The 26,717-nt window shown below is 39.0% G+C and overlaps 4 protein-coding genes across 6 annotated transcripts; 2 read left to right on the top strand and 2 right to left on the bottom strand.

Moving 5' to 3' along the window:
• Nucleotides 1-31: 31 nt before the first annotated feature.
• On the top strand, nucleotides 32-902 carry LOC132793576 (protein lethal(2)k10201). Its single transcript, XM_060803562.1, has one exon. It carries the CDS (start codon nucleotides 119-121, stop codon nucleotides 815-817), a length of 699 nt encoding a protein of 232 aa, XP_060659545.1. The 5' UTR covers nucleotides 32-118; the 3' UTR covers nucleotides 818-902.
• On the bottom strand, nucleotides 814-1,404 carry LOC132793578 (dolichyl-diphosphooligosaccharide--protein glycosyltransferase subunit 4). The gene is made up of 3 exons (XM_060803564.1): nucleotides 1,299-1,404; nucleotides 990-1,100; nucleotides 814-926 (listed from the first exon to the last, which is right to left on the bottom strand). The coding sequence occupies exons 2-3, from the start codon at nucleotides 1,088-1,090 to the stop codon at nucleotides 905-907; spliced, it is 123 nt and encodes a 40-aa protein (XP_060659547.1). The 5' UTR covers nucleotides 1,091-1,100; nucleotides 1,299-1,404; the 3' UTR covers nucleotides 814-904.
• A 481-nt stretch (nucleotides 1,405-1,885) lies between these two features.
• On the bottom strand, nucleotides 1,886-17,092 carry LOC132793575 (putative phosphatidate phosphatase). 2 transcript variants are annotated; one of them, XM_060803560.1, is made up of 7 exons: nucleotides 16,834-17,090; nucleotides 12,734-13,278; nucleotides 5,512-5,663; nucleotides 4,699-4,902; nucleotides 3,317-3,496; nucleotides 3,047-3,223; nucleotides 1,886-2,329 (listed from the first exon to the last, which is right to left on the bottom strand). In XM_060803560.1, the coding sequence occupies exons 2-7, from the start codon at nucleotides 13,062-13,064 to the stop codon at nucleotides 2,216-2,218; spliced, it is 1,158 nt and encodes a 385-aa protein (XP_060659543.1). In that variant the 5' UTR covers nucleotides 13,065-13,278; nucleotides 16,834-17,090; the 3' UTR covers nucleotides 1,886-2,215. The 2 variants fall into 2 exon arrangements, with proteins under 2 accessions (XP_060659543.1, XP_060659544.1); XM_060803561.1 differs by lacking the exon at nucleotides 1,886-2,329 and adding an exon at nucleotides 2,758-2,957 and having other exon boundaries at nucleotides 16,834-17,092.
• Nucleotides 17,093-17,687: 595 nt separating this feature from the next.
• On the top strand, nucleotides 17,688-21,545 carry LOC132791853 (putative phosphatidate phosphatase). Of its 2 annotated transcripts, none has more exons than XM_060800951.1 (7): nucleotides 17,688-17,956; nucleotides 18,315-18,836; nucleotides 20,262-20,413; nucleotides 20,473-20,706; nucleotides 20,769-20,948; nucleotides 21,007-21,183; nucleotides 21,250-21,545. In XM_060800951.1, exons 2-7 carry the CDS (start codon nucleotides 18,467-18,469, stop codon nucleotides 21,265-21,267), a joined length of 1,131 nt encoding a protein of 376 aa, XP_060656934.1. In that variant the 5' UTR covers nucleotides 17,688-17,956; nucleotides 18,315-18,466; the 3' UTR covers nucleotides 21,268-21,545. The 2 variants fall into 2 exon arrangements, with proteins under 2 accessions (XP_060656934.1, XP_060656931.1); XM_060800948.1 differs by having other exon boundaries at nucleotides 17,688-18,251.
• Nucleotides 21,546-26,717: the final 5,172 nt, after the last annotated feature.

Below are 26,717 nucleotides of genomic sequence, written 5' to 3'. Positions count from 1 at the left end.
GTTCCACTTATCGATTAATCGCCATATCAAGATGGTAATAGCTAGCGATAGCTTAGAAATTGCGCAGTTGTATCGATAGCCAGCTAGCAAGCAAGAAATACATTTTAAAAGTAGCAACATGGAAATAATAACACACAGATTGCCATTAACAGCGGCGCAACTTGATGCCATACTAAACGAGATTCCCGTTGCATATGCGAAGCCAACAGATCCACAATGCAGTACAGCAATTCGACCTGTTTTTCGCAAACTAGGCGTTCTGGTGGATATGGATGAAATAACAGATGCAGCCGCCGAACAAAAAGATAAAGATAACAAGCAACAAACTCTAGGCAAGGTTAAAGTGAATGCAAAGACGACGCAGTCACAGTCCTACAGTTGCATCCAATGTCGTCGGCAATTACCCACAGCACATCTGTTGGATCTGCACATCACCGAACAACACGATCTGTATTTCGCAGCGAGCGTGGAGCGAGGTGACAAGCCCATGTTTGCCTGCTATATCGAGGAGTGCACCACCAAGTTTCAAGGACCCAAGGAGCGCAAGGATCATTGCATTTCTATACACAAGTTCCCTACCAACTATCGATTTGACCAGGCAAAGGCGCCAAAACACAAGAGTCACAAGCAGCAGCAGCAGAAGGCGGCAGATGATTCCATGGAGGTGGACAATGATGGTCAATTGCCATATATTAAGGCTTTTAGTTTTGGGCATCTTACACAGCGGACGTTCAACACACGTAAGGAATCGAAGAATTCTGGAAAAGCATTACTCGATGTCCAGGCAATGAAAGACGCACTTGAAGAGATGAATTAATTTGAATATACCATTTTTATTACTTTTACTCGAATGTCGTTTCTCTATATGATAGATGGATTAATTAATTTGTGGAAACCTTAAAGATCATTTGGTTTTAATGCTCGACCTGAAATTAAACATAAATACATGCTGAATGGTTTATAACAAGTTGAATTTGTTGTGGACTCACTTGCCGGTGTTGGCATTAATATAATGGTAGGCGACAACCAGCAGGAACAGAAACACACCCAACACGTTCGAGAAAATGGCCAATTGCACGTCGGTAATCATCTTGAAGAGCCTGAGGTTCAATAAAACATAATTGTTAGAATTTTCTCCATGGGCGTTCGTGACACGTCATGCGTTAAGAATTGGTGTTTTCACGTTTTCTTTTTTCACAGATTGTTTAGTTGTTTCTTGAACTAACTATATTGCACACAGGGTACTTTAATTTTAAGCACTCGGGCTTACATACACATTAATTTAGTGGAAAATTTACCTTTTTTATTTAGCAAATACAAGCCGGCTGTTGTTTAGTAGAGGTGGTAAAACATCGATAACACAAATTATCGATGCAGTGGTGTTTTTGAAATATATTAAATATCGATGTTTTTATAAACATCGATGACACTTGTCTATAGAAAAAGATAGCTTTCCAAAAGCTCTAGCATAAAATATTCGTTTTAGCGATGTTATTTTATACTAAAAAAATAATATTCGGCTGTTTACGGTCTTACTACACTGCTCTGAGTAGTCTGCATTAAACTGAACAGTTGATGATTCTCTGATTTAAAAAAAAAAATCAAATTGAGTTAATAATCAATATCTGCAAATCAACATACATACATTCTTAATTACGACAAGAAAACACAGTCAAATATAAATATGTATTTATTTTCTTAAAGTACAGTATAGGTGATTATGCTAATTATTGCTTATAGTTAAAAAGGCATAAATTTATTTTATATATAATTCATATAAATGTATTTATTTTTAACAATATATTAAAAATAATTTGAAATTGTTTAAAATATTAATTGAATATTCTTTCTTTTGAAATAAAATATTTTTAAATCTAACAGAAAGACTCATTTAACATAATACTTATTGTCGATTATGCTGACTTCGCTAATCGCACTTTGTATAATCTGAAGGTCACTTTAGTGAGTTTATAGTCAGTATTAAGTATTTTAAATTATGCGTATATATATTTTTACACTTAATGAGCTTAACAATTAAAATGCTAATTGGCTATCAAATAATATTTTGCGAATTAACAATTAACTAGAATTTAAAATATAACGCAAGCTTTGCTTTGTTTTAAACAAATGTATCGAAAGATCCCTGTTTGCCTTATAAATTATGGAATTTGTGCTCTAAACGACGACTAAAACGGCTATTCGAATTCACAGTGTGCTAATTCGTTGTTACCACAACCGTCGATTGCGTTTGGCTCACATCCTGTGAGCTCCTGGGCAGATATGGCTTAGTCCGGGATTCTCGGGGGAACAAATCGGACACGCAATTTGCCTGCAAAATAAAAGCAAAGGAAGAAAAGTTTTAGTCGAATTAGAAAATAAAATAAATATTGGAATTTTATAATCAGAATTTAAAAGAAGCCTTGCGCCTAAAAGTATGGCATTGTTTTTGGTCGTTCTTGTGGATCTTTGAAAAGAAATTGAGGAATAAATAAGCGAAATGTTTTATATCTTTAATTTTAAGCCCCATCCTCATTCATATTCCAAGCAATAGAGCTAATGAAGCCACAAATGAAGCCTGTAGCAGGCGATTTGTGTTGTGATAAGTTTGCAGTTGCGTGCCAGTTGCAACTTGACTTGACCAGCACATGCAATCATGTGGCAGGAAGGTGTTGAAGCAAAGTCAATTAGTTGCACGATTATTAAATTGTGACTCTAGGCTGCTAGTACACATTAAAGAGAAACGCTTGTGGATATCAATTGATGCAAAAATGTTATTTTAATAGCTAAACATGAGCTGACTTTACAATCTCTTAGATGATGAAGCAGTAGTAATTTTTTGGCTTAGTCTCTGTGTTAGTTTTGTTTCGTTTCATGGTCACGTTTAATCACTGTGTCTTGCCATCTTTGGTCGGCCAAACGGTTTCAAAGTTAAACCAATTTTTGGGCAAAAAGTAGCTCTAAAAAGATGATCAATTGATGTAAATGTGACTAAGGCAATCGGCAAATGGCTGTGACATTGTAATCATAATAAAGAGTTTAAACTTACCACAATTAAAGCGCAGCTTGCACCGATTGTTGAGCCAGCCAACACATCGGACCAATGATGTTTGTAGTCCGAGATGCGGCTAAGTGCCGTATACCAGGCGATCATAATGAAGAGAAACTGCAGAAAGTGACGCAACAGCTTCCCGGTATTCCAGGTCATGCGAGACTGTAGATATAGCTGCAAGTTTGCAAAAAAATTGTCAATGTGGTGAGTGCGAAACAAACAAGAGTTGCAACTTGCAACGGTTAATCTATTAAATGATCGACTTACCGCCACATAGACCATGGTGTAGAAGGTAAAACTGGAGTGGCCACTGGGGAACGAGAGACTCATCTCTTTCAGCATGCGAGGCGTTGAGCCAACTCCTAAGCACTTGAAATCCGTTATGTATTTGCCAAAGTTGGCTGGATCCGTGCAATTCGTGCCATCTGGCATGATCGGCTGGCACACCTGCAAAATTGGAGAGTACAAACACATTATTCATTGATCGATTCAATGAGTGCGCATCATAAGCTGATTAACCACTAGCGAGTTGATCCCCCTTTCGATCTGCGCAACATGTGCTACAAATTTGCAAACTGCTACGCATTTTATGCTCCATTTTAGCGCGCTGTTGCCGCACTTCACTAAACAATAGGGCGGCTCTGTGTGCTTCCCTAATTTACCCAAAGGGAGAATGTTAACAAGCAAAACAAACAGCCTCATAGGTCCCTCTATCTGCCGGAGTTGTTGCCAACCAGGGGGCTAGCGAATATGCGAGTGTTGCGCAACAAGTTCACTGCCAAAAGTATGTTGTACTATTTAATTATAGAAGTTTATTAAGCTGCCCTCGCAGGCGCAAGCAGTCAGAACGATTTAAATAACCATAAATAAAGGGAAATGACAAGATGACATGTAAGAAAATAAAAGTGGAGCGTGTTCGACTTTGAGATACGCTCTAACTAAAAATTTTGAAATGTGCTATAAGAAATTGATTAAAAGAGTTAAATAACAATAAATGGTTGGAAGTAAGAGAACAAGCTTTTCATAAATTTCTTTTATCAAAATGTTAAATAGTAACCATTAACTAACTTGAAGAAACCCGAAAATGCTTCCCCTTAAAGAAATTGAAATTCATTTTATCTAGGTTGTAAAAAAACAAATTGTGTGGTTTTTCCATTTCATTCAAAATATCGGAGCGTTATCAAGTTATACGAAACCACTAAAATTATGGTTATTATTAAGTGCTACAAACTACTGTAGTTGATTGTGAATATCGTTACTTTATACGGCCAAAGTTACTAATATACCCTTTTCACCTATGACTATATAAGGTATGAAAATTGTCATTCGGAGCGACAATAAACTCGAAATGGCCATAAAGCTCGCCCGAGTGCGCATGTCAAACTGCGAATCGGATGCATTTATTAATAGGCCTTGGCTTTGACGTGGCGTCGTGTGTGTCGCAGTCGCATGTTGCTGTCGTTGTCGGTGTTGTCGGTGTTGCATTTGCAAGTATCTGCATATGTTGCACATGTTGCATATTAAAATTAATTGGCAATGTCACGTCTAACGGTTGATCTCGACATTTGCATTGCTTTTATTTCCAGTTCCCCGAGTTGTGTTGTTTTAATTGCGATTCGATTACACCCAACTGCAGCTGCAAAACTTACCTGCATGAAATGTGGACGCAGTCGACCAATCGAATACTTGGCAATATCCGTGGTCAATTGACTGACAGCGGCTCCAAAGGCGAATGCGCCAAGCTTCTTATAGCACTCGACGAGCCAATCGGGAATCCGATATCCCTGGTAGATATAACGACGCGTTGTGTTGAGATCTTTGTCCTTTGAACGCAGTATTTCCACAATCAGTACCTAAAAGAAAACAGAGTGCAACAAACAGTTGTAATTAGAAAACGGACATTTCCATTTCACACCTCGAGGCAAGTTTATTTTTCTTGAGAACAACAGCGCATTTTAACGAGGGAAAAGGTATGCAAATGTTTAGAGTTGCCTTGGGCGCAGCATACCCTGTAATTCTTAGAAAATAGGGGCACGATTTTATGAGCCACATGTTGCTAAGGCACCATTATAAATTCCACATCTGGTCAGCGGGGCAAACCAACCAACCAGCCAACCAGATGACTCGTGTCATTGCGTCACAACGAGCAACAACTGGAGCACATTAAGAGCAGTGAAACACATTGTATGTTGTTGAATGTTTATCAACAATTTGTGAACTTGAAATGATTGTGCAATTGCACTCTCTGGAGAGTTGTAATGTGGGAGATGCCAACTGACAGATGCTTGACATGTTTTTTTTGTGCCTTGGGTGGGCACTTGGGAGATGCTCCAACATCAACCTTCAACTCCACCCACCAAAGCCCGCAGTTCATACGCGCAAGCAATTCAATTCAATTGCCATCAATTCAATTCAATTCAACGCACTTTTATTACGCAAAAAATAAATGTCATTTCACTTACCACACCCACTGGAATAACGAGTCCAATGAAGTACAACATCCAGTTCTTCACGGTGGACTCCTTGAAGGGATGCATTAACGATTCATCGTCACAGAAGAAGCCTCGCTTGTATGAAGATCCCAGCAGATAGAACAAAAGTATAGGAAATCCAGCTGCAAATAATGAGAGAAAGGAGTTGCGTATTAAAGAAAATCCGCTTAGAGCACTTAAAAGAGTTATTGCAATCACATTTTTTGAATGAATAATTGTTATGTTTTCAATATGCTGTAGCTGCAGCCAACGATTTATCAATATTTTTCATTAGTAGGTCATTGGGACTAGCGGGGAGTATTATGTGGCATTATCATTGATTTCTCCCCTTCTAACAAACACCAAAAATTGGTATAAATGACACTGTTGACTTACGATATGTCTAAGCTATTGATAAGATTACGCTATGCAGACGGATTGTCGTTGAACGTGTGCGGCGTTCTAAATGTGTTGAACTGTGGATGGAGTTGAAGTTGGAGTTTGGGTTGGAGTTGGGGGCACATTAGGCATGCCTCCAACTATTTTGAGCACAACAGCTGCACACAGTGCAGAGTCAAAAGAGAGGGTGGGCGAGGGGATTTTCAGAGTCAACTAATGTCTTGGACCTTTCAGCAAGAAAAGTCAGTATATTCTCTCTCAGCGCTGTCTAATTAAAAATGCAATGCCATTAATAATAACAGCGACTACGGGCCATACAAATTGCAGTCAAACGAATGCCAGACAAATGGGCATGTGCAGTGCGTTGTTTGATGGATTGTTGATTGATTGATTGATCAAAATGCTGCAGCTCGGCTCATCAATCAAACAGTTGCAACTGCAAATGGCCATCGAAAGTGTCACTGACACTTGAAATATGTTTGTTTTCCAAACAGACCACGACTTTGAACACTTCTTCTCTTCTCCCCTCTTATGATAACGACGAGAATGCGTTGAGTTGCAAGTGCGAGTATCTAATTAAAAGTGCATTAAGTTCGAATGCCATTACAGTCTGTTCAGGCTGCATAGCCAGGTCGTGGTTCCAGTTACAGTTCGCCTAATTGCCATTGCAATCGCGCGTAGTACCTGCCCAAGAGATGCGATGCAATGCTCGGCGATTTCCCGGTCAACGATGCGTTCGAATTTAGAAAGTCGCATTATCATTAGCATGCCGCATTGCGAGGCCAGGAACTGCAGGTCTGCGCCTCATTAAATGGGCAAAATGAGATGCTATCTTTCAAATTAAATGCTGAACATATTCTTGCTATTTATTAATGAGTAAGAGTTTCAAATAAACTAAATATTATATATGGAGTAAAGTATCTTAGAGATGCTAGCAAATATTCAGAAAAGGTTGGAATGCTTTGAATTTGGAAATTGAAATTTAACCCTGAGCAGTAGTTTCATATTTTGTAATTATTAACTTCAGTATGAGTTGAAAGCTTGCTTTGTAATGAAATTCTGAAAACAGTTTAATTAATAGTTAATTTATGAATGTGTAGTAGCTTTAAATAAGCTAAGAATTGAGTAAAGTATATCAGAGATGCTCCCAAATGCTTTGAAATTAAACCAATTTAGCAATGATTAGTATTTGCATATCTTGCAGATGCCCTCAAATTCAGAGAAGCTATTGATTGAAGCTATTAGATTGAGTTGAAAATAGAATTAAGTTAATGCTTAAAAGATGCAAGTATTGTTGCAATTTAATCAACAGCAGAAGTTAAAGTTTCTTGGAGATGTTCTCAAAGAAAATACTTGAAATTTATGATTGAATATTCCTGATATTCATAATTAGTAGATGCTCTCAAATTCTGAAAAGTTATTGACTTGGCGTTGAATCAAATAAAAGAAAATTGTAGACATTCGTAGTATGTATTACAATTCCTTTATGGATAGTAGTTCAATTAAAGTAAAGTAAAGTATAATTTAATGACAAGTATCTTTGAGCCACAAAAGTATCTCTGAAGTACTTCCGAGTTCTTTATCTCGAAAACATGCCACATTACACATTACCTAATAGACATAGTAGTAAGCATAAGTGTCTCCCAACAACAACAATTCGAAATCAGTTGCATAAGCAAAGAATTTGAAGTGCCTCAGTGACGCGTCGAAGTTCCAACTGCACTTGAGGCCGGACAGACTTGAGATCTTTAGGAACTGATTCAGAACATTGGGTTCAAAAACTTTCACAATTACGAAAATATGAAAAGGGACATAAACCGATCTAAACGACATGGGAAATGAGAAATTGGAAATGCGTCTATTCTTTGCTTCTTTGCAGGCAGCTGCACTGCAAATGAGAAAAACAGGTTCGATTGCCCCAAAGACAGACTTATGTATGTTAACTACTCGTATCTGTGCTGGGAAAGTAGAGGAGCCATTGTTGCAAAGATTAGCGTCATATTACAAACAGCAAGTGGTCTTTGTATGCGGGCGACTAATCCTGCCCAAAAGAAAAACGGTAGCTCCTATCTATAGCATCTCTCCCTCCATCGATGGGATGAGATGGCTTCCCTCTGCTTTGGTGGTTGGTTTTATGACTTTTTATTGTTTCGAAAACGAAAGTATCAATAAAAAAAAGATACTAGATTGGAGCACATAAGCTGATATTAACTAGCTGGAACTGAAAAGACTAGATTGTAAATTGCGTGCTGCGTTTTTTTTGTTGGTCGTGTTTTCTAGGGTGCCATTAAAATAATAGCATGCGGGTGTGAGTACGTGTTGTAGAGTCTAGATCCATAAAAAGGGGTTTTTGGGGGCTGCTCAACCTGGGGCGGAAGTGCTTCATTTAAAGGCAGCGAGAGTCACCGAAAAATGTCGCATTTTGATATCATTGAAATGGGTTTGCGTCCATTTGGTGTCAAGTTCGTTTCAATAATACTTAAAGCGACGCCGCGGCGATGCAATAGAAACGCATGTAGAGAGAAAAGATGTGCCCCCCTCTTTAAATAAACAAATTTGTTTGATAAACAAAGAGGTAAACGCTTTGTCTGGAGGAGGAGGAGGGAGGCAAGTTCTGCTCTTTCTCCCTCCCTTCTACCTCAGACACTTCTTCAGTTGAGACACAAAGGCAAGCCGCTGTTGCCACCGGCCTACGCCACACTCCACAACTTCAGATCTGTATCTGTATCTGTATCTGGATCTGGAGTTGCAACTGCAATCCGTAACTCTTGGATGCTGTCTTTGGGGCGCACACTTTCAAGTTATTTGTTTGTATTTACAAACACTTTGTGGGCCACACAAACAAAAGCAAAAGCGGCTCGTTAGAAACATGCGAGTATCTTTATCTCAAAGTCTTTACCTTTTGCCTAAACACAGCATGCAACAATAAACTGCAACTATGTAAATTAAAAATCTGATCTCATAGGGCAAGTTGCAGCAGCAACTGCCAACTGCGGCTAATTAAAAGCGATGACCGTCTGGCAGTTAAATTCTAACAGCATTAATTAAACAAGACGGAAGTTAAATTAAAGACAATTAATGCCAAAGATTTGCACTCTCAACCTCCAGAGCTAAGTGACAGCAGACTTCAGACATCAGACTCCAGACTCGAGACTCCAATCATTAACCGACTTCAATCTACAGTCTTCAATCTTATAGCTCTGAGTATGAGTGACGGGCTTTAAATTGATTCAAGCAACAACAAAGGACATAGCTAACTGGAGCAAGACACATTCCTTTCACATCACGCGGCAGGCAGGTTTAGAAATCTGCTTGCAACAATAGCATAGAGAGACAGACAGACTCTTTGGGAAGCGACACATTAATTGCAATGTGCAGTGCACATGTGCAACAACAGTACCAGGAATTCCCAGAGACCGAGACGCCGCAAAGGTGTCGCTGCCCCGATGTTGGTGTCACACACAGGTAAAGCGAGCCAGCCCTGCCTTTGTGTGTGAGCTGCCCTATAAGTCATGACGGGGCACAAGACGTTGAGGTTGAAGCTGAAGACGAAGACGAACGAGGCATAGCCGATAGCTCACAATCAGACACAGTCTGAACGTTGCCAGGTAATTACACATTTCCGAAACATTTCGAAATTGTAGCGGGAAACAAGAACGTCGAGTGTGGTCGACTAGCAGATACCCTATATCAGCTAGGCAGTGAGATAAATGTTAACGAAATTCTTTAACTTAACCGAAATCTTATTAAAAAGACAGTGGGGTCGACTAGCAAATACCCTACAGCAATTAGAGACAAAATATAAGTTCTAAAATGTGCAATAAAATCATGAATAAGGTGGAAACCATATTCAATAATGGGGTCGACTACCAGATACTCCACAGCAGAGAGAAAAATGTTTTAAAATGTGGAACAATGTCTTGAATTACTTCGAAATCATATCAAAATGTAATATAAAACATTCTTAATATAAAAAAACGATTTTTCTTATATAAGAAAATCTATAATATTTATATAAACTACCAAAGCGTTAGTATACTTTCAAATATACCCTTTAAAATTTCTTGATCGTGTTGAATTTTGAAGGATGGCAAAATAATTGTGCAAACTTGAATTCTACATAAATCAATCACATTATACACCTGCTAAATCAGTTAAAAATACACCCCTCACACAAAGACAATGACAGGTATAAAGACGAGAGTCATCAATTGTCTGCGGACTCCTGTGGATGTGCCTCCTCGATGTACGTGTTTGTTATTGCGGCCCTTTCGGGTAGAATATAAACAAAAATAATGAACGCAACAATTGTAAAATGACAAGAAACCAAATGCATTGCATAAATATTTCTTTTTCTACTTCTGGTAGTTGTTGCCATCGTGAATTCAACTCCTCCCACACACAAACACACTCACTCACACTCACGCACAATAAATTATTGAAGTGCGTGCACTTTTTCTATCTTTTATGAGTTTAATGACTCCACGAAGTCCCCACCAAAAAAAAACTTGAAGTCAGAATTGTTTCCAGCTCGTTCGCATTCAATTAACATCAGACACAAGTTGAGTTCGGTTCTCTTCGGTACTGAACTAAGAACTAGGAACCCTGAACTGAGGCCCTATTGTTAGGTAGGTGATAGCTGGCACACCCCTCACGTCTTTCGTATTTGGCAGATACCAGCAACGAGTGAGTGCTTCAATATCTTGGTATATATCACTCTATCAGCGACTTGTGTCAGAACTAATTTCCACACAAATTAGTCGGCAAACAGCAGACAAACACACAAAACACAGAAGTCCATCAGATCCGAAGAAACAGAAATGCCACAACAATTTTAATAGGTGTTCGTTCTACTCTTAAAAGGCCTCACACACTAAGAAAGCATCTGTATCTTAAGTCGTATTTCTAATTTCTTACAAATTTAAAACTAATTGGAATTTATTTGGAAAGAACTTTTTGTGTTTTTACATATTTGATTAAGTGGGCAGCTGATAGAAGTTTTGTATTTCCATTTGTTGGGGACTTTAATTTATGCAGAGACCATATTGGGGTAAATTCACTTTCATTGGGGTCAAACAAATCGATATATAGCTTTTTGATAGAGTCTGTATTATCAGTCTGTCATCAAATATGCAAGACGCATTTATTGGGAGGTCATTTCAATCTCATAAAATACACATGTTTTAAGGTCAGATGAGTTTATAGAGTCATGTGCGATTATTGCTGCAATAAGAACAATCTGCATGGTTATAAAATCTTGAATTTAAGAGCAAGTGAAAGTCGTAAACTTGCTTTTCATAATCGCATCGATTACCTTATCTCTAAGATCTTGGAAATCTTTCCACTACTTGGGAAATTTACTTGATCTAATAAAAAATACAATTGAGAGGCCTTGTATAAAAGACCGGCATGTTTGTTAGAAGAGTTTATGGCAAATTTGATAAGCACCCGCAACTCTCTCAGACTGATTCATTTGGGGCTTAAGTTTATAGCTTTTCTTTTCTCCGGGTATCCACAAAGATTACGCACAGCGAAAACTTGATGTTTGACCCAAGACAATCAAGTGAGTCAACCTTTTTACGTTGACTCTTACCTGATGCCAATCTACAGTTATTTATGTGGAGACAAAAGTGTGGGAATGTCTGTGTGATTGTGTGTGTGTGTGTGAGTGGAACCCAAGTGTATTGACTAGCGTGACATTCAGGTAAACACGCATCCAATGCATACGATTGAAAACATAAAAATAGTATCGGTAGTAAATTAAGCTTTAGCTCGAAAGCTACAAAGCTACAGAGATATGGCGATGTACTTGTTCACATTCGCATTCGCCTTCGCCTTAGACAAATGTATTGTTGTCAATATTTCAGTTGTTAATTGAAAAGACGTAAGTAAGTATATAGAAACAGGTAACTGGGGTGACTCATATTTTGGGGAGAGAGTATTGCGAGTTAACAATGCGACTGTGAAGCAAATTCGACTGCGTATTTTAAAGTAGTCGAAAAGCACGCGATCCGGTTCGATAATAATAGAATATACTTAAATGTCAACTGCTTATTATTTTCGATAATGAGTGAAACCCGATGTGTTCTCATTAAAATTCAATAACAAGTCGAAACTCGCCTCCAAAGTACTGGGCGCGTGTATCTTTTGGGTGACACAGTTTGCCACTGTTGAAATTGAAAGGTAAATAAAGTGCAGTGCAAACATTGACTTTAAGCATAGGTAAGATAAATGGAAACACAATGGAAATTTAAGGCGGTGTCAGCTTTTAGGTTTGGCCAACAGGAAATTGCTTATGCGGGTGTCCGATATACCGTAATACCAACAAATAAGTATATATGTATATAATATTTGTTTTTAAAGTATTACTAAAGTGGTTTAATCTTTTTAGCATTGCTCATATGTTGATAACAATATGGATTTTTTCTAATATGAATAACAACTCGGTGGCTGCTAAGAATAAATCGCATATGGACAAACAAATATTGCTCGAAAATGCGATTATCAAATTTTTAACTCGTTGTTAGTCCGTATGCTCAGCTGTTTGAGAGCGCCACTCTGAGAGAGAGAGAGAGACAGATAGAGAGAACGCCAACAAAGAGCGTAAAGCTTTATTGAAAGTGAGCTCCACTGAACAGACGCGTGCACGCACACAGATGTCGAAAATTACATAAAAAGCACAATACAAAACAAACATTGCAACAACAATTGGGCGGCAAATGTACACATGCATACTCAAATTTATAAATGTGTGCTGTTCGTTTTAGAATGTATATACATTTAAATGACTATTACGATTGCAAACTGCACTCACCACATAATAAAATGAAAATATCGAGAGCCACACGACATAAAATACGTTTATTTGTGTCCATGTCTGTAGTTTGTTGTTGCTGCTGCTGCTGCTGTTGCTGTTGCTGTTGCGCTTGCCGCGTATGCTGTTGTTGGTTGGTGAAACTGTTCAAGTTGTTGCTTAGATGATTACTGTTGCTTCTGGGTATATCCAACGTTGTTTGTCCCGTGTTTAACTTGCTTCTGTCGACGTGGTTGTTGTTTGTAGCCACGTTAGTGCCTGAATTTGCACTCAACTGACTGTCTGGCCGTCGCAGCGGTGTTGTCTCGCTCGCTGACGATTCGTTACTCATTTCCAATTTGTTTCCGTGCTTTTTGGTGAGTTCGAACGATGCAAAAGCTTACGCAAAGCTCTTCTCCTCTCTCTCGCTTAGACGAATACCCACTTGACAATGAACTTGGGCTTAAGCTTTTGGAGCGTCCAAACAACTCTCAGATTGCTCTGTTCACCTTTTCTCTCTCGATTTTATGTTGTGTTGAAAATGTGAAGTTTGAAATACGTCACAACTGAAAATATAAATATAAATTAAAATAAGATTGAGAATTTGTGAAAGAAATGTTGATTAATGCTGTGTATGAGTAATGCAGCGGGTTCCCTAATGATTAAATAATAAAAAAAGACAACCATTGACGACAGCAATTGGAAGTTTTCAAGCTGTGATTCATTCACACATCGTATATCATTCCGTCAATTTAAAATGATATGCGGAATTCTAAAAATTCCAACATCGTCGTTAGACAATAGAAAGAAGACTGGTTCTATTTGGTTATCAGTTAAGAATTCCTTCAATTTCAAGGCTAGTTTTATAATAATCATCATGCTTTTCACCGGGTCACATTGGCGGATCACAACCTATCATTCTCCGATTGTGGTTAGGCTAGGTTCTTGGCCATGGCTCTGCTATAATTTTATGCAATTTCGTTAACTCGTTTGACCATAAAGGGGCGTCGTAATAAGCAGTCACGTAGCACAGCTCGCGACTTCTTGCTCCATTGAAATGATCCATGAATTGCAGAAGGAAAAAAAAAGCAAACACTCGAGAGCAGCATGGATGACTGACTATAGTACTTCAACTACAAGCACATCTAGGCAGGAATGCTTTGCAAATACTACTGCCAATTTGGGATGACTAATTGGTCTGGATGACAGACGTAGAGTTGTTGACGATCTGCCCAAGTTTGGTGTCACTGCTTCCATTGTGTAGGGATCAGAGCTCGTTGAATTAAACTTGGCAGCCAGGGCGGAGTTGCAATCACCCCATTGCTGTTCATTTCATCTGACAAGACCTATTTATAGATAGCAAAACAAGATTCCTAAACCGTCAGTGTTGTCGCGTGCGCCTTTTTTCCGCCATCTCCTCTATTTAGCTTTTAGCTAAAGATTCAGCTATAAATCTTTCATTGTCACTAGAATTTTAATTTGATTTTAGTAGAGATTGGCTTATTTTTAATATAGAAAGATTAGTGCCATTGCAAGTTTTAGCATTGCGGTATCTTTTAGCCAATTCTTTACGTCTTTCAAGAGTTGCCAACATTGTTAGCTGTTGGCTCTAGCTTCGTGGCCTCTGTTTCTGCAAAGATCGTTACATTGACAACCAGTTCGCTTGTCTGCCGTTGATCAATGCCCCCTTGGGTAGTGTTAAAGATGTTGTAATGACAGAACATTGACTTAATTAAAGCTGAAAAAATACTTTTACGATTGTATCTTAATGAATGTGCTGCCATATTGCATACGCTAGTCTTTAATTTTTAACTACTAAGAAGGCGGTTACTTTCAACTACCGAGGAAATAAAGCCACCAATAAAACCTTTGTGAAATCGCTTTGATTCATCAGCTACAATAAACGTCAACTACTCTGCGTATTTGCCTTTTATTTTGACTAACTTATCGATCAATTCTGTCTACTTATCTTATCGTGCGTAATATTTCGTAGTACAGTAGCTATTCGGAAATTAGAAATTGTGCTAATTTCAGTTTTCCAGAAAACAGAATCGCCTAAAATAGCGTTAAACTAAATATAGAAAATTTCTTAAGTATTAAGGTAAAATTAATCTTACGTTAATTACAGAATTAGTACGTGGAATAAAAGCGGCTATAAAATTGTTTATCTCTGGAATTAGAACGGAATGAGTCTTGTGTTTACTAACGTTAACGATAAACTAATTTGCACACTGATTAATGGCATAATTATTATCGTTATACTAAAGAGTGTGACGTTGAAAGTGACAAATTTACACTAGAACCGTTGTGACGAATAATTTTAAATCAGTTCCTATATTATTCATGTGAATTGTGTATTAAATTGAATTGTGAAATCTTCCGCAACAACAGTTTTAAACTGCATGCTGCTTTGCGCTTTTGTTAAGCGAATATTAATAAGCTTCAGCACTCTCTTAGCATCAGTGTCAAGTTCAAGTTCCAGACATATTCGGGAAGGACTCTCTCACTGTCTCTGTCTGTCTCGCTCTCTCTGTGAAATGCAATAAATGCAGTTACTTTGAACTTTGCGGCATTTTATCGATTAACTTTGGGGCGGGCAACGACCACAAGCTGCGTTGACCTCGCTCTTTCTCTCTTTTCCAGACAGCTCCGCCGCTCCGCCCCCTCTCGCCAATCGAGATGTCTCCGCATTTAGCAATCAAGTGTCATTTTGAGGTTTTGTTTCATTTGAGAATGCACATGCTGCGAAATAAGGTCAACACGCTGCTGCGTCTTCTGCCGCATTGCGTGTGATGCGGAAAGTGATGGTGGAAGAGGTGGGGAGGGGGAGTAGAATGCATATTCAAATTAACAAAAATATAATTGTGCATAAATAAAGTTAAAATGGAATGTAAATAAATTATATATAAACAGCATGAATTGGCGGTCGCACGGCGCCAAGCGAAAGTAACGTAAAAACAACCAAATAAGAGCAGAGTCGGGTATATCGGGGTATACTCGACTGAGATATACCTCGCTTTGCCAACACATAATGTGAAATGATTTCTAAGACTCACTGTATGTATATACCCCTTTCGGATTGGAAGACTTCTTCAATTTCACATTGGTTTCATAACTGCAGACTGCAGTCTGAAGTCTGGGGGCTGGTAATAATGGCAGTGTTAAGCGCCAAGTCCAGACAAGTTGACGACGTTGCCAGCGGAAGGCGAAATGACACCCAAAAACGATTCGCATGCGCTGTCGTTGGACTTGTGTAAAATGCTTTCTTGTTTTACTCGTGTCTACGACTTAAATGCAATAAGTAATGCTTTTTTTCTTCGGCCTGCAACTTGGCAACTCGATGCGCCTGACATTGAAATCCAATGCGAACAGAAACAACGGATATGGCACAATTCAAGTATGCCGAATTTTGATATTATATCTACATGTACTATATGTACCTCTTACATGTGTTTGCGAAACGCAATTAGAATTTTTGCGAATGCCAAGTATTGTTATGGCTCATAAAGAGAACTGGTTATTTATTGTACTTTGTTGGGCAGCGTTAAATCACGATTAGATGCAATTGTTTTAACGTAGTATTCACCTAAAATGTTTCGTGGAAAATTGTTAATTATGAAGCGTGGCCAACGATAAGCAGTCGAGTACACCTGCTTTGATAAGCCCAAATGAATCAATGGTGTATTAAAGCTGCGCCACAGTTAATCAGCAATTTTCCACCTAGGGCAAGAACCAATCTAATAACCATGTTAAGAGACATGAAAACGGCCTTGACCCTGGTGGCACATTGCGAACATCCTTCGCAAGAGAGAATCGATTTTTTCCGATATTCGAGGTAGCAATAATAATAGCAGCTGCCTTCCGTTTTGGCCGGTTTTCATGCTTTGCCACTTTGCACATGGATTATTTGTGTATTTTGTTTGTTTACATTGCAATAAATTCTATGTTTCCACAGGTATTTTGGGAATCTCACTTTGCTGCCGCCTTCGAGTGCTGGACTTTGATAGAACCAAAAGAATCGACAGACAGCTAATATATTTATTATCTGCTGATTGCACACATGCACACACCAACACACACCCACACATGAAGAGCACTACATTTTGGTGCGAATATTTTACCTTTTGCCAAAATTGAATAGAATTCGAATGTTTGTGGTGTGGTAATTTTATCGTTTTTTGATATCTTTCCGTTGTTGTTGTTGTTGTACGTAGATGTGTGAATTCTGTCGGCCACTCTGTAGCTTTGTTTATCACGTCACGGCACACAAATAGTATTAATTAATTTTTTAATACATAAACAAATACGAATTGTTTTGGACGCAACCAATTCTCTCTTTGACACCGGCAGCCAAAAGCAGCAACCGAACGCGTTCACTGTGTAAATCGCACTGAATGTAAAACAACAGCAACGCGACAGATAAGTCTTATGACAAACGACAGAGAGAGAGAGAGAGTAAGAGGGTGTATGTGTGTATGAGAATGCGAATGAGAGAATATTTCAAATGTTCTGAGAGCAACAAAGAAGTTGCGCACTCACACCTCCCAAAGGTACACTCACTCCCACTCACACATACACATGCGTATATTCTAAGCTTAGATAAGAAATTGTCAAAGAATTTAACTGATTTTTGGCTGAACGATAAGCACCAATACCGGAACCAAAATATTGATTAATCAAATGCTTTTTTTAGACTAAAATACTGCCATGGTATTTGTCAAGTTGAAAGCATTAACTAGAACTTCAAAACACATACGATGGAGTTGCATTAAGCTTGTTTATGCCACTCTTGCGAGGAGTCCACAACAATGTAACCACGATGTTTGTGTTCTGATCCAAAGAGATAGAGCGGAGAGATCACTTACAGCAGAGAGAAAGTAAACACGCACTCACACAAGCATGCATTGTGCTCTCTTGTGCTCTGGAAACGGTGCATTGAAAGGTAGCGCTATTTCCATAGTGGCTGTTTTGGCTGTGTCAGTTCTTCGGGGTCTGTTGAGCGCTTCGGTCGCATTCGCATTCGTTTCGTTCTGGGGCGACGCAATCGGCGCTGCGCATGCGAAGTCAATGCGCGTAAATTGTAACATAGCAACGGGCAGAAAGTGCAAGTAGATATAAAAATAAGTGCGACCAGTGAACGAATTGAAACAGTAAACAAAAATAAAGTGAAATAAGAAGCAGAACTATTATTATGGCCAACTAAGCAACCTCGAAGCCCGGCAAACAAAGTGCTGTGTGTCGAAGGTAGAAAATAACGCAAACGCAAATGAAAGCAATGCAAGTGCAAATACAACGAGTATTAATGACAGATTGAAGAAATTTTATGTGCCTCGCCAGCAAAAATATTTGTCCAACCATTTTTCGTGACTCCTAACTTGCGCAATTTACCAACAAATTTCCCATTCCGCGCCCCGTAGCCAATTCGTTTTGTTTATTTTACATTATCGATGCTCGGCATTTATTTACGCAACTCGGTCGGCCACCAACGCCGATGAACGACGAACGCTTATCACTGACGGCAGAGAAAGGCGCATACATTGTAAAAATACCCAAACGAAATACCAACACTCAGCACCTAATCCCGTGTCCATCTATCCATTAGCGTATGCCCAAAAACAGCGAGTACATTACAAATATTGGGACTTCGGATAACGTACTGATAAAAATGCCCACACACTGCGCTCGCAAGGTGCAATAGCGAGCCACGCCTACAACGCCCAACTACCATAAAAACAAAACTAACTGCAAATAAAAATGAGTAGCCTGCGGCCAGCGAGTGTGTGCGATACGACGCCGTTGCAGCGTTTCGAGAGCCAGAGCAGTTCCAGTGAGGAGCCTTCTTCGCCGACGGCAGCTAGCATCATAGCAGCCGCCGCTGCAGCGAATTCTACTGGACAGCATCCACAACTTCCACAACATCCACAACTCCCACACCAACAACAGCACTACAACAACAATAACATTAACAACAATGTTAAAGTCGACTTACAGCTGCCGTCATTTGTTGGGGCGGCTGCAGGAATCGGCGGAGGGGGAAGGGGAGCTCTTGTCTCCAAGCCGACGGCACGCGGCACTGCGCATATCTTCGGACGCATCATTGTGGATCTGAGTTTGCTCAGCTGCGGTAAGTTTTGATCTCTACATACTATAGAATTTAGTATATATAGTAGTATGGTAATTCGATCAAACTGCAAACTTTAATTGAAGCGAACGCGCAAACAAGTGTGCAAAAGAGCCCAAAAGAGAATGGCAAAAGCACACACTTCCAACGGGAAATTGAAGCTATGCATTGCAGTTCAATAAATTAGAAAGAGAAGCAAAGTTACCTTAGAGTTGTACACTACAATAAATGTCACACTTCTTATGCGCTCTCTTTGAGCTTCTCTTTTGGTTTACGAGCTGTTATCATGGTGTAGCAATTGAACTCTTGCACTTCAGCACTTCATTGTGGAGTTTCTAGTGGAACTCGAGAGAAAAATGTGCCATATCAGTGTTTCACCATGGACACAAGGTATGCGCGACTATGGTGATTATGTGGCCCCCAGTTGGGCGCCTCTTTTTTCCACGCTCTTGTACTCGTCGTATCATTTCATTGTTCGCATATTTTTCATTAAATTAATGAAAACATTCTGAATTGTTGTTGATGTTGTATTCTTTAAATAATGAATAAGCATTTTCAACTGATGTGTTGAACACTGAATGTTGAATGTTGAAGGGGAGGCTGTTAAATTGGTGGCCAGTGCCCACTTGTAGCCTCAATCAGCGCCCAAATATTCGCGCAATCGAGTGTTGTGTGATTTATACACGGTATTTGACTTAATTTACGCAAATGTTTGTGGGGTGAATTTATTTATTGTCGCTCGTTTAACAAAAAAACAGAATAACACTCATAGAGAACGGAATCATCATCAATCCAGAGCAGCATGGGCTTTTCAACTGAAAATGCCACCGTTTGTTTACCCACATCCAATTTAGGCATCATCAGCAGACCTTCAGCCTTCCGATGTGCGTCAGCTAGATTCAGAATCTGAATCTGACACTCGAACCTCAGCAACAATGTTGCCGATCATCGTTGTGACTTTTATCGCCATCATGCTACAGCCCTTGGTTTTCATGCAGATTGCAACTGACCCACTTGCCATGTAATGAATGAAAATATTGATGATCTAATCTGGTTTAGGAAAAATTATGCTCTAAAAAGAAGCGGCTATTTCTAAAGGGTTGATTACAAGATTCTCTTTAATGTAGACTTCAACTTTTGTGTATCTCCAATTTATGACTCCTTTCAATGTCTTTTTCAACAAGTTACCTTTTCTAGCTTGAACCGGTTCAGCTTACAGACCAGTTAACTGCCCTATTTTACTCTTTCTTCTAACTTTACCTTTTACTCACATAGATTAGAGCCGCTTTTGATCTCATTGTTACGCTTCATTTCAAAGTTCTATTCGGTTAAGCAACAAGTCTAGTGTTCAGCTCGCGAAACGGTTCACAAACCGGTTTAGTAGCCTATTATACCCTTATTTTCATTGTTCCTTTCCCCCTTTGACAGTTGGCCTGACCATGCTCGGGTTCTCGCTCTGGGGTGAGCCCAACAAGCGGGGCTTCTTCTGCGACGATCTCTCCCTGAAGCATCCCTATAAGGACTCGACCATACGCAGCTGGATGTTGTATTTGTTCTGTGCAGCGCTGCCCGTATCCCTGGTAAGGCAAACCTTTTACCTTTTGAGATGATTGGCTAAGCTAAGATCTCAATTTTGCAGATCTTACTGGTGGAATTCTACAGGTCACAGGATAAGCACGGTAAGAAGCATTCCCATCATTATCACAGCCAGCAGGAGGGCAGCGGTTACTATTTGTGCCACATGGAGTTGCCCCATTGGCTGCTGGAATGCTATCGCAAGATTGGCACCTTTGTGTTCGGTCTGGGCATCGAACAGCTAACGACGGATATAGCCAAGTACGCTATAGGACGTCTGCGACCGCATTTCTTAACGGCAAGTAGAGGTTTCTTTCCAATCATAATTCAATTTCTAATCAACATATTTATTAATTACAGCTCTGTCAACCCGTGCTTCTGGACGGCTCGACTTGCAGCGATGCTTCGAATGCGGGTCATTACATTGAGGAGTTTACTTGCTCAACGGTCAATGTGAGTGCCAAGATGCTGAAGGATATGCGTTTATCCTTTCCCAGCGGACACGCGAGTTTCGCCTGCTACTCGATGATTTATCTAGTGGTGCGTATACTTAATATATTTTAATAATATCAGTTGCTAAGCTCTTTTCTCTGTGCAGATCTACTTGCAACGTCGCATGCATTGGCCGCGTCTTCGGATGTTTCGCCATCTGCTGCAGTTCCTGCTCCTGATGTTCGCTTGGTACACGGCGCTGACTCGCATCTCGGACTACAAACATCATTGGTCCGATGTCTTGGCCGGTTCAGCAATTGGATTTACCTACGCGGTTGTGGTGGTCAGTTTTGCTTAAAAAATTACCTCATTCATAAGGATATTAATCTCTCTCCCTATTTCATTTCAGACTTCGACCATTTGGTAGCTTAAATTCACAGCAAACTCGACTTCAATCCCCACCGTTGCGGTCTACGCTTTAACTTTCCTGTGCTTGAAGTTTCAGTTTTTAATTCTTAACATAATTTATTCTTAGTTTCTACCTGTACGACTATATACTTACCTGCAAATGTATACATATATCTACTATATACACCTTTGTATAGTATATGCTTACGTATACACGTATTTTCTACGTTACGTTTTACGTTTTGTGCTTTACTTTAGTTATTCTTAATAAACTTTTAATAGTGTTTATTTTCGGTATGCGAAGTGGTTTGAGTTATGAGTTAAATGCTTATAATTGAAAGATTTGAGTTTGGCTATGCTAACAGCATAATAATAATAAATAAATATATGCCTGGTCAATCTATTTAAATTGTGGAAACTGTTTAAGTGCTTGGAATTTTGTTGTTCAGCTGTAATGCGTATTTTGAAGTTTCAAATTCGATCACAAGTTAGGCTCTGCTTTCATCTCTGCAATGTTTATGGTATTGGTTTTTTTCTTGAGTTCTTTTGTGAACTAATTCGAGCATGTTTGTTCGTTGAGAATTAAAATACTACAGAAAGAAAAAAAACGTGCTCTAATCAAGAAAAAAATCTTGAATCAAGATTATATGATGTCTTCCTTTTATTGATGATGACGTCAAACTTTGCCTGACATTTAACATAATGATAGTCTTGCGATGTCACTGTTGCAATGTGACCTTAATCTAGAATCTTGATGCAGAATAAATATGTTACATCTTAATAGCAATAAATGTAAGTTTATGACCTACTGTTTTTTTCCCAGGTAAATAACTATGTTTTATATAACATTCCTCTAGAGCGAATTGAAGTTGTGAATGACTTGGGGGTTCTGCTTGATGCAAAACTAAAATTTGATAAGCATATTCTGTCTGCTGTAAATAGGGCCATGGGTGTTCTGGGATTTATAAAACGCTGGTCGAAAGAGTTCAATGATCCCTACATCACTAAGACTTTGTACGTCTCACTGGATCGTCCTATCCTTGAGTACGGATCTCTTGTCTGGAATCCCCAGTATAGGGTTTATCAAGATAGGATTGAAGCGGTGCAGAAACAATTCTTGTTATTTGCTCTTGATAGTTTAAATTGGAATCCTAATATTAGATTACCATGTTATCGCAGTAGACTTTTATGCAAGGTGCTGTTTTTATACAGAGACTAATTAATGGTGAAATAGACTCTTTGGAGCTGTTAAGTCGAATTAGTTTTGCAGTTCCGGTCAGGATCACTAGGAATTTTCTTCCTCTTCTCATTTCACGAAGAACTACTAAATTTGCTTGCCAGAATCCCTTCCGTAAATCTATTCCTCTGCTCAAAACCTTATCATAGAAGATTTTTCATCTTCTTATACATATATCCTAACATATTTTTAAGTTCATTTGATTAGCTGTCCAGCGTCTTTTAATATTTATTCGCGGTTTTCGATTAATGCATGCTGTTCACAAATTTATTTTGTTTTGTCCTGGGCCACTGGATGGTACTGCCGTTAGTACGTCAACGTCCAAGTAAAAACAACAAAAAAAATAGCCAGGAAGGGTTATTCTTAAATCACGATTAAAATTCTAGTTAGCCCAATCTTGATATTCAAGATTATAATCTTATTTCAAAATTGAAACAAGATTTCCAATCTACTTTTCAAGCTAAATTTTTTTCCAGATGTGATAGTATCTCAATCAAAACATTTTTATAAACGTGTGTAGGCATTCATTCTTGTTTCTTGCTATACAATACAATTGTTGTTGTCTGCGAGTTACAGAGTATTTTCTAGTCATTCATTCGCATTCTATTTCTAAGGTATTTCATGGCTGAATAGTAAAATGTTTCTATAACATCTCTTTTAAAGCATTTTGTTTGCTGAAGAGCACAATTAGGTATTGCACTAATTTTGTCTGCTAGTTACAGGATATTTTCTCGTCTAGCATTCGCTTCTACTTTGCGAGGATCTTATATTCACTAGTTAAATATAACTTTTTATTCTCCTTTTATTTTATTGTTTCCTAACCAAGACAAATGAATTGGACTACTCCTTGTCTGCTAGTTACAGGGTATTTCCTAGTCAAGTATTCACTTTCTAAATGCCAAATCTCTGCATAGATAATTACTAGACTTTATAGAGTAACTACCGGTTATTTGACCTATAGCGTGGCCAAATGTTAACTTAATTTAGGCAAAATCCTTGGCGCTGATTTGATCCGAATGCGCATTCGAGCCGCGTTGACAAACGCTGTTGACTGAAACTGGTAACTTGGCTCAAACTGGCTGCAGTGTCAGTCTCTCACTCAGCGTGAAGTGGCCAAAATGCATTTGGCAGTTGCCGTTAGTTTGGCAGTTTGGCGTCAGATAGCCGAATGACTTATGGCCAACCCGTTGGCCATTTTAGACAGTTGGCCATTTGGCTATTTGCTTAGTTTAGACATGGCTAAATGGCTAATGGCTAATTAACAATTAGCCACAGTGGCGGGGGCAATCAGTTTGGGTCTTTTAATTAGTTGCACCTCCTCCTTCCTTCTCTTTGCCATTGCAATTTGCATTTTAATCGAATTTATTGCAGGGAGCAGCAGGAGAAGGAGGAAGAGGAGAAGGAGGAGTCAGTGTCCATCACTCAATCAAGTCGCCAGTCTGGACACGTCGCTTTATGTGGTTAAGTCAACTATCAGCACTCAGGCTAAAGTCTTTTGCTCTCGGAGATTGATGAGTTTATTAAATGCTAATGTTGCCACAAGCCGTGGATGCCACAGAGGCCACTCGAATGCGATGATGCCACAATTCAAGCATTGCAAGCAAATGTTCCATATTTTTGGTTTGCCAAGTCGCTTTTTAGCAATTAACACAATTTTTTATTTCACTTTTATCAGCAACAATTACAATTTCAGTATCTTCTCCCCCATTTTCCAAAGCATTCCCCCCTTTCTCATCTATTTTTTGTGGCTTTTCTTGGGGGCTTTTCAATTGCCCCGCCTGCATCTGCATCTGGCGCTGTCAATTGGCCGTCTTCGTGTCTGTCAATAGCTTCAAGTTTATGTCCCAAGCTATCCAGCTATCGCCAGCTGTTGATAGACCCAGCCACATTGAATAAAACTTCTTATTTTTTTTACGACTTTATGACAAATGCCGGAGGGAGTTGAGTTGAGTTGAGTTCTTTCACCATTTCCATTTCCACTTCCATCTCCCTCCCATCAGATTGGCAATTTCAATTCAGGCGCTTAATTTGAAGCATGAAAATGACGTCGGAACATTAAGGTAACAACGAGACACGCTCCGTTCTTGTTCTTGTTTTTTTATTTATGACGAAAACTGTGGAAAATTGCATTTTAGGGGAGGCAGCGCATCAGCCATGTTCGCACCATTAAAATCCCAAAACACAATCCCAATCCCAACTCGAATCTCTGAGCTCTGGCACAATGCACAAATCTCGATTCGTATCGGCAGCTCGTGATAGAAATTATTATTGCCTGGCATTCTTGTAAATACCCTGGAAATGCTTGTTAAATGGGGTTGGATTACATTCTTGCTGTTGTATGGAAAGTAGTTTAAGCATATGAAGGTTTTACATTGACTGTAATTGTTGATTTTTCACGATAGTTTAATTGGTAGTTTAAATATAGATTAATTATAACATCAATAACAAATTTGCTTAAGATAATTTAAAAGTTCTTTATTACTTAGGCAACCATCCATGCTTAAATGCATACAAAAAAGCAGATGTCCAAACTAAAACAAAATATATATAGTCAAAAGAATCCAATGATATAAAATAATATAATTGCTACTCAGTTATGTTATTTCATTATAACTACAATGCTATTTCTTATTACTTTCCATACTTCGAACTTTCATTGAATTCTGAAAAAAGGTATGTATTTTTAATTTAAATTACTATTCTTTAAGAAACCTATGTCTATGATGTTTTTGATTACTTTTCATAATACGGACTATTATTAGATTCTTAAATTACTATTCTTTGAAAAACCCTATTCTGGTTTTTGATTAATTTCCATAACTCGGACTTTCATTAGATTCTTAAAAGGGATTTTTACATTAATTTACTATTCTTTATACAAATTTGCAATTCAGATTACTTTTAGATTACTAAATCAACAAGGTAATTAAATAAAACTGTTCAAAAGATATTGAAAAATGTAATTTCGACTTGGTTTTTATGATGTTATATTGATAATACATATTAACTATGAAACTTTTAAATCACTTCACAATTCGGAATTATTTCATTTATGTTTTTGAAAACATTTTTTATTTAAATTACATTTCAACTCAAAGTTTTTGGGTTCCATTCGTCAGTCTGATCTTTCGTCGCATTTACAGGGTGTGCTGCAGTCGAGCAAGCTTGCCTGTTAGTATGAGAGCAAAGTTCTATGCGGCTTCGTGTCGCTGCGAGGCATGACCACATTTCATGCCACAATGTCCAGCGCAGAAAGCGTTAAATTTTCCACATGCAGCGTCTCTGGACGTGTAACAAGCAGTCGCTGCCAAGGGTGAAAGAGGTGTCGATGAGGACGAGAAGGAGAATGTGGGAGCAGCAGCCGGCAGCCAGGAGGCAGGAGGCAGGGAAACTGCACAGTCATAGGTCGTTATGGCGAACGTGGGCCAAGAGTTGCGTGGGTAACATTTTATTTATATTTTTAGTCCCGCGACGCAGATCGCTGAGCAGCCTTTTGTCTACGAACTGAAGAAGAAAACGTGGAACGTGTCTGCTGCTGCTGCTGGGTTGCTGTGGCTGCCACACACAACGAGTGGCAGCATGTTCCGTGTCCTGTGAATCCATGTGGGCTGCGTTTTGTGGAGTCTAGAGTCTGAAGTGTGGCATGGCAATTAGTTGGGCCTCTGCAATTTGTGTGCTGGCCCTAAACGCTTATTAATGAGTTCAAGTCAATTTTGAGATATGCGCATTATTTATGGCGCCGCAATATTGCCTGCAAGTGAAATCTATAAATCTTGGCCAAGCTTTAACAGATAAGGCCAAGACGGAGGCTAAGACGGAGTCGGACTTTGAAGCTGGCGGCTGATGAAGATTACGAGCGCATAAATCGTGGAGGATGAGGCGTGGATTCTGCAGCGAATTTATGCGCACATTAGAGAAAATTTCAGGTAACGCCTCTCCCCTCACTCCTCCCTTATCTTGTGAAAATCTACGCTATTTTCCATTCGAATGCATTTCGAATGCAGCTAAAGTTGTTGTCGTGTTTAGAAGTGACACATAAATAATTTTGCAACTTCGTCACCCCTTTGAATGTTGCCTCGTCTGTTTGCCTTCTTGCTTGCAACACTGTTGCACCCCTCCAGTCCGCACAGCAGGACGTGGCAGTGGCATTGAAAGCGGGCGCCTCTTTTGACACCTCTTTAGTTGCTGAATGCTGAGTGAATGATCTATGAATACCCGTTTTTGCTTGTTGC

The sequence above is a fragment of the Drosophila nasuta genome, chromosome 3 (genome assembly GCF_023558535.2).
Source record: "Drosophila nasuta strain 15112-1781.00 chromosome 3, ASM2355853v1, whole genome shotgun sequence".
NCBI classification, from domain to species: Eukaryota; Metazoa; Arthropoda; class Insecta; order Diptera; family Drosophilidae; genus Drosophila; species Drosophila nasuta.
This window is presented reverse-complemented; position numbering and strand designations above follow the sequence as displayed.

Excerpts from the sequence above, each read along its gene's own strand:
- LOC132793575 (XM_060803560.1), bottom strand. The coding sequence starts at position 13,064 with ATGAGTAACGAATCGTCAGCGAGCGAGACAACACCGCTGCGACGGCCA. Across the intron at positions 4,903-5,511 it reads TCGTTATTCCAGTGGGTGTG|GTACTGATTGTGGAAATACT; the intron begins GTAAGTGAAATG and ends GTTTTCTTTTAG. Across the intron at positions 3,224-3,316 it reads ACACCATGGTCTATGTGGCG|CTATATCTACAGTCTCGCAT; the intron begins GTAAGTCGATCA and ends GCAAACTTGCAG.
- LOC132791853 (XM_060800951.1), top strand. The coding sequence starts at position 18,467 with ATGAGTAGCCTGCGGCCAGCGAGTGTGTGCGATACGACGCCGTTGCAG. Across the intron at positions 20,414-20,472 it reads CAGCGCTGCCCGTATCCCTG|ATCTTACTGGTGGAATTCTA; the intron begins GTAAGGCAAACC and ends TCAATTTTGCAG. Across the intron at positions 20,949-21,006 it reads ACTCGATGATTTATCTAGTG|ATCTACTTGCAACGTCGCAT; the intron begins GTGCGTATACTT and ends TTCTCTGTGCAG.
- LOC132793578 (XM_060803564.1), bottom strand. The coding sequence starts at position 1,090 with ATGATTACCGACGTGCAATTGGCCATTTTCTCGAACGTGTTGGGTGTG. Across the intron at positions 927-989 it reads ATTAATGCCAACACCGGCAA|GTCGAGCATTAAAACCAAAT; the intron begins GTGAGTCCACAA and ends GTTTAATTTCAG.
- LOC132793576 (XM_060803562.1), top strand. The coding sequence starts at position 119 with ATGGAAATAATAACACACAGATTGCCATTAACAGCGGCGCAACTTGAT.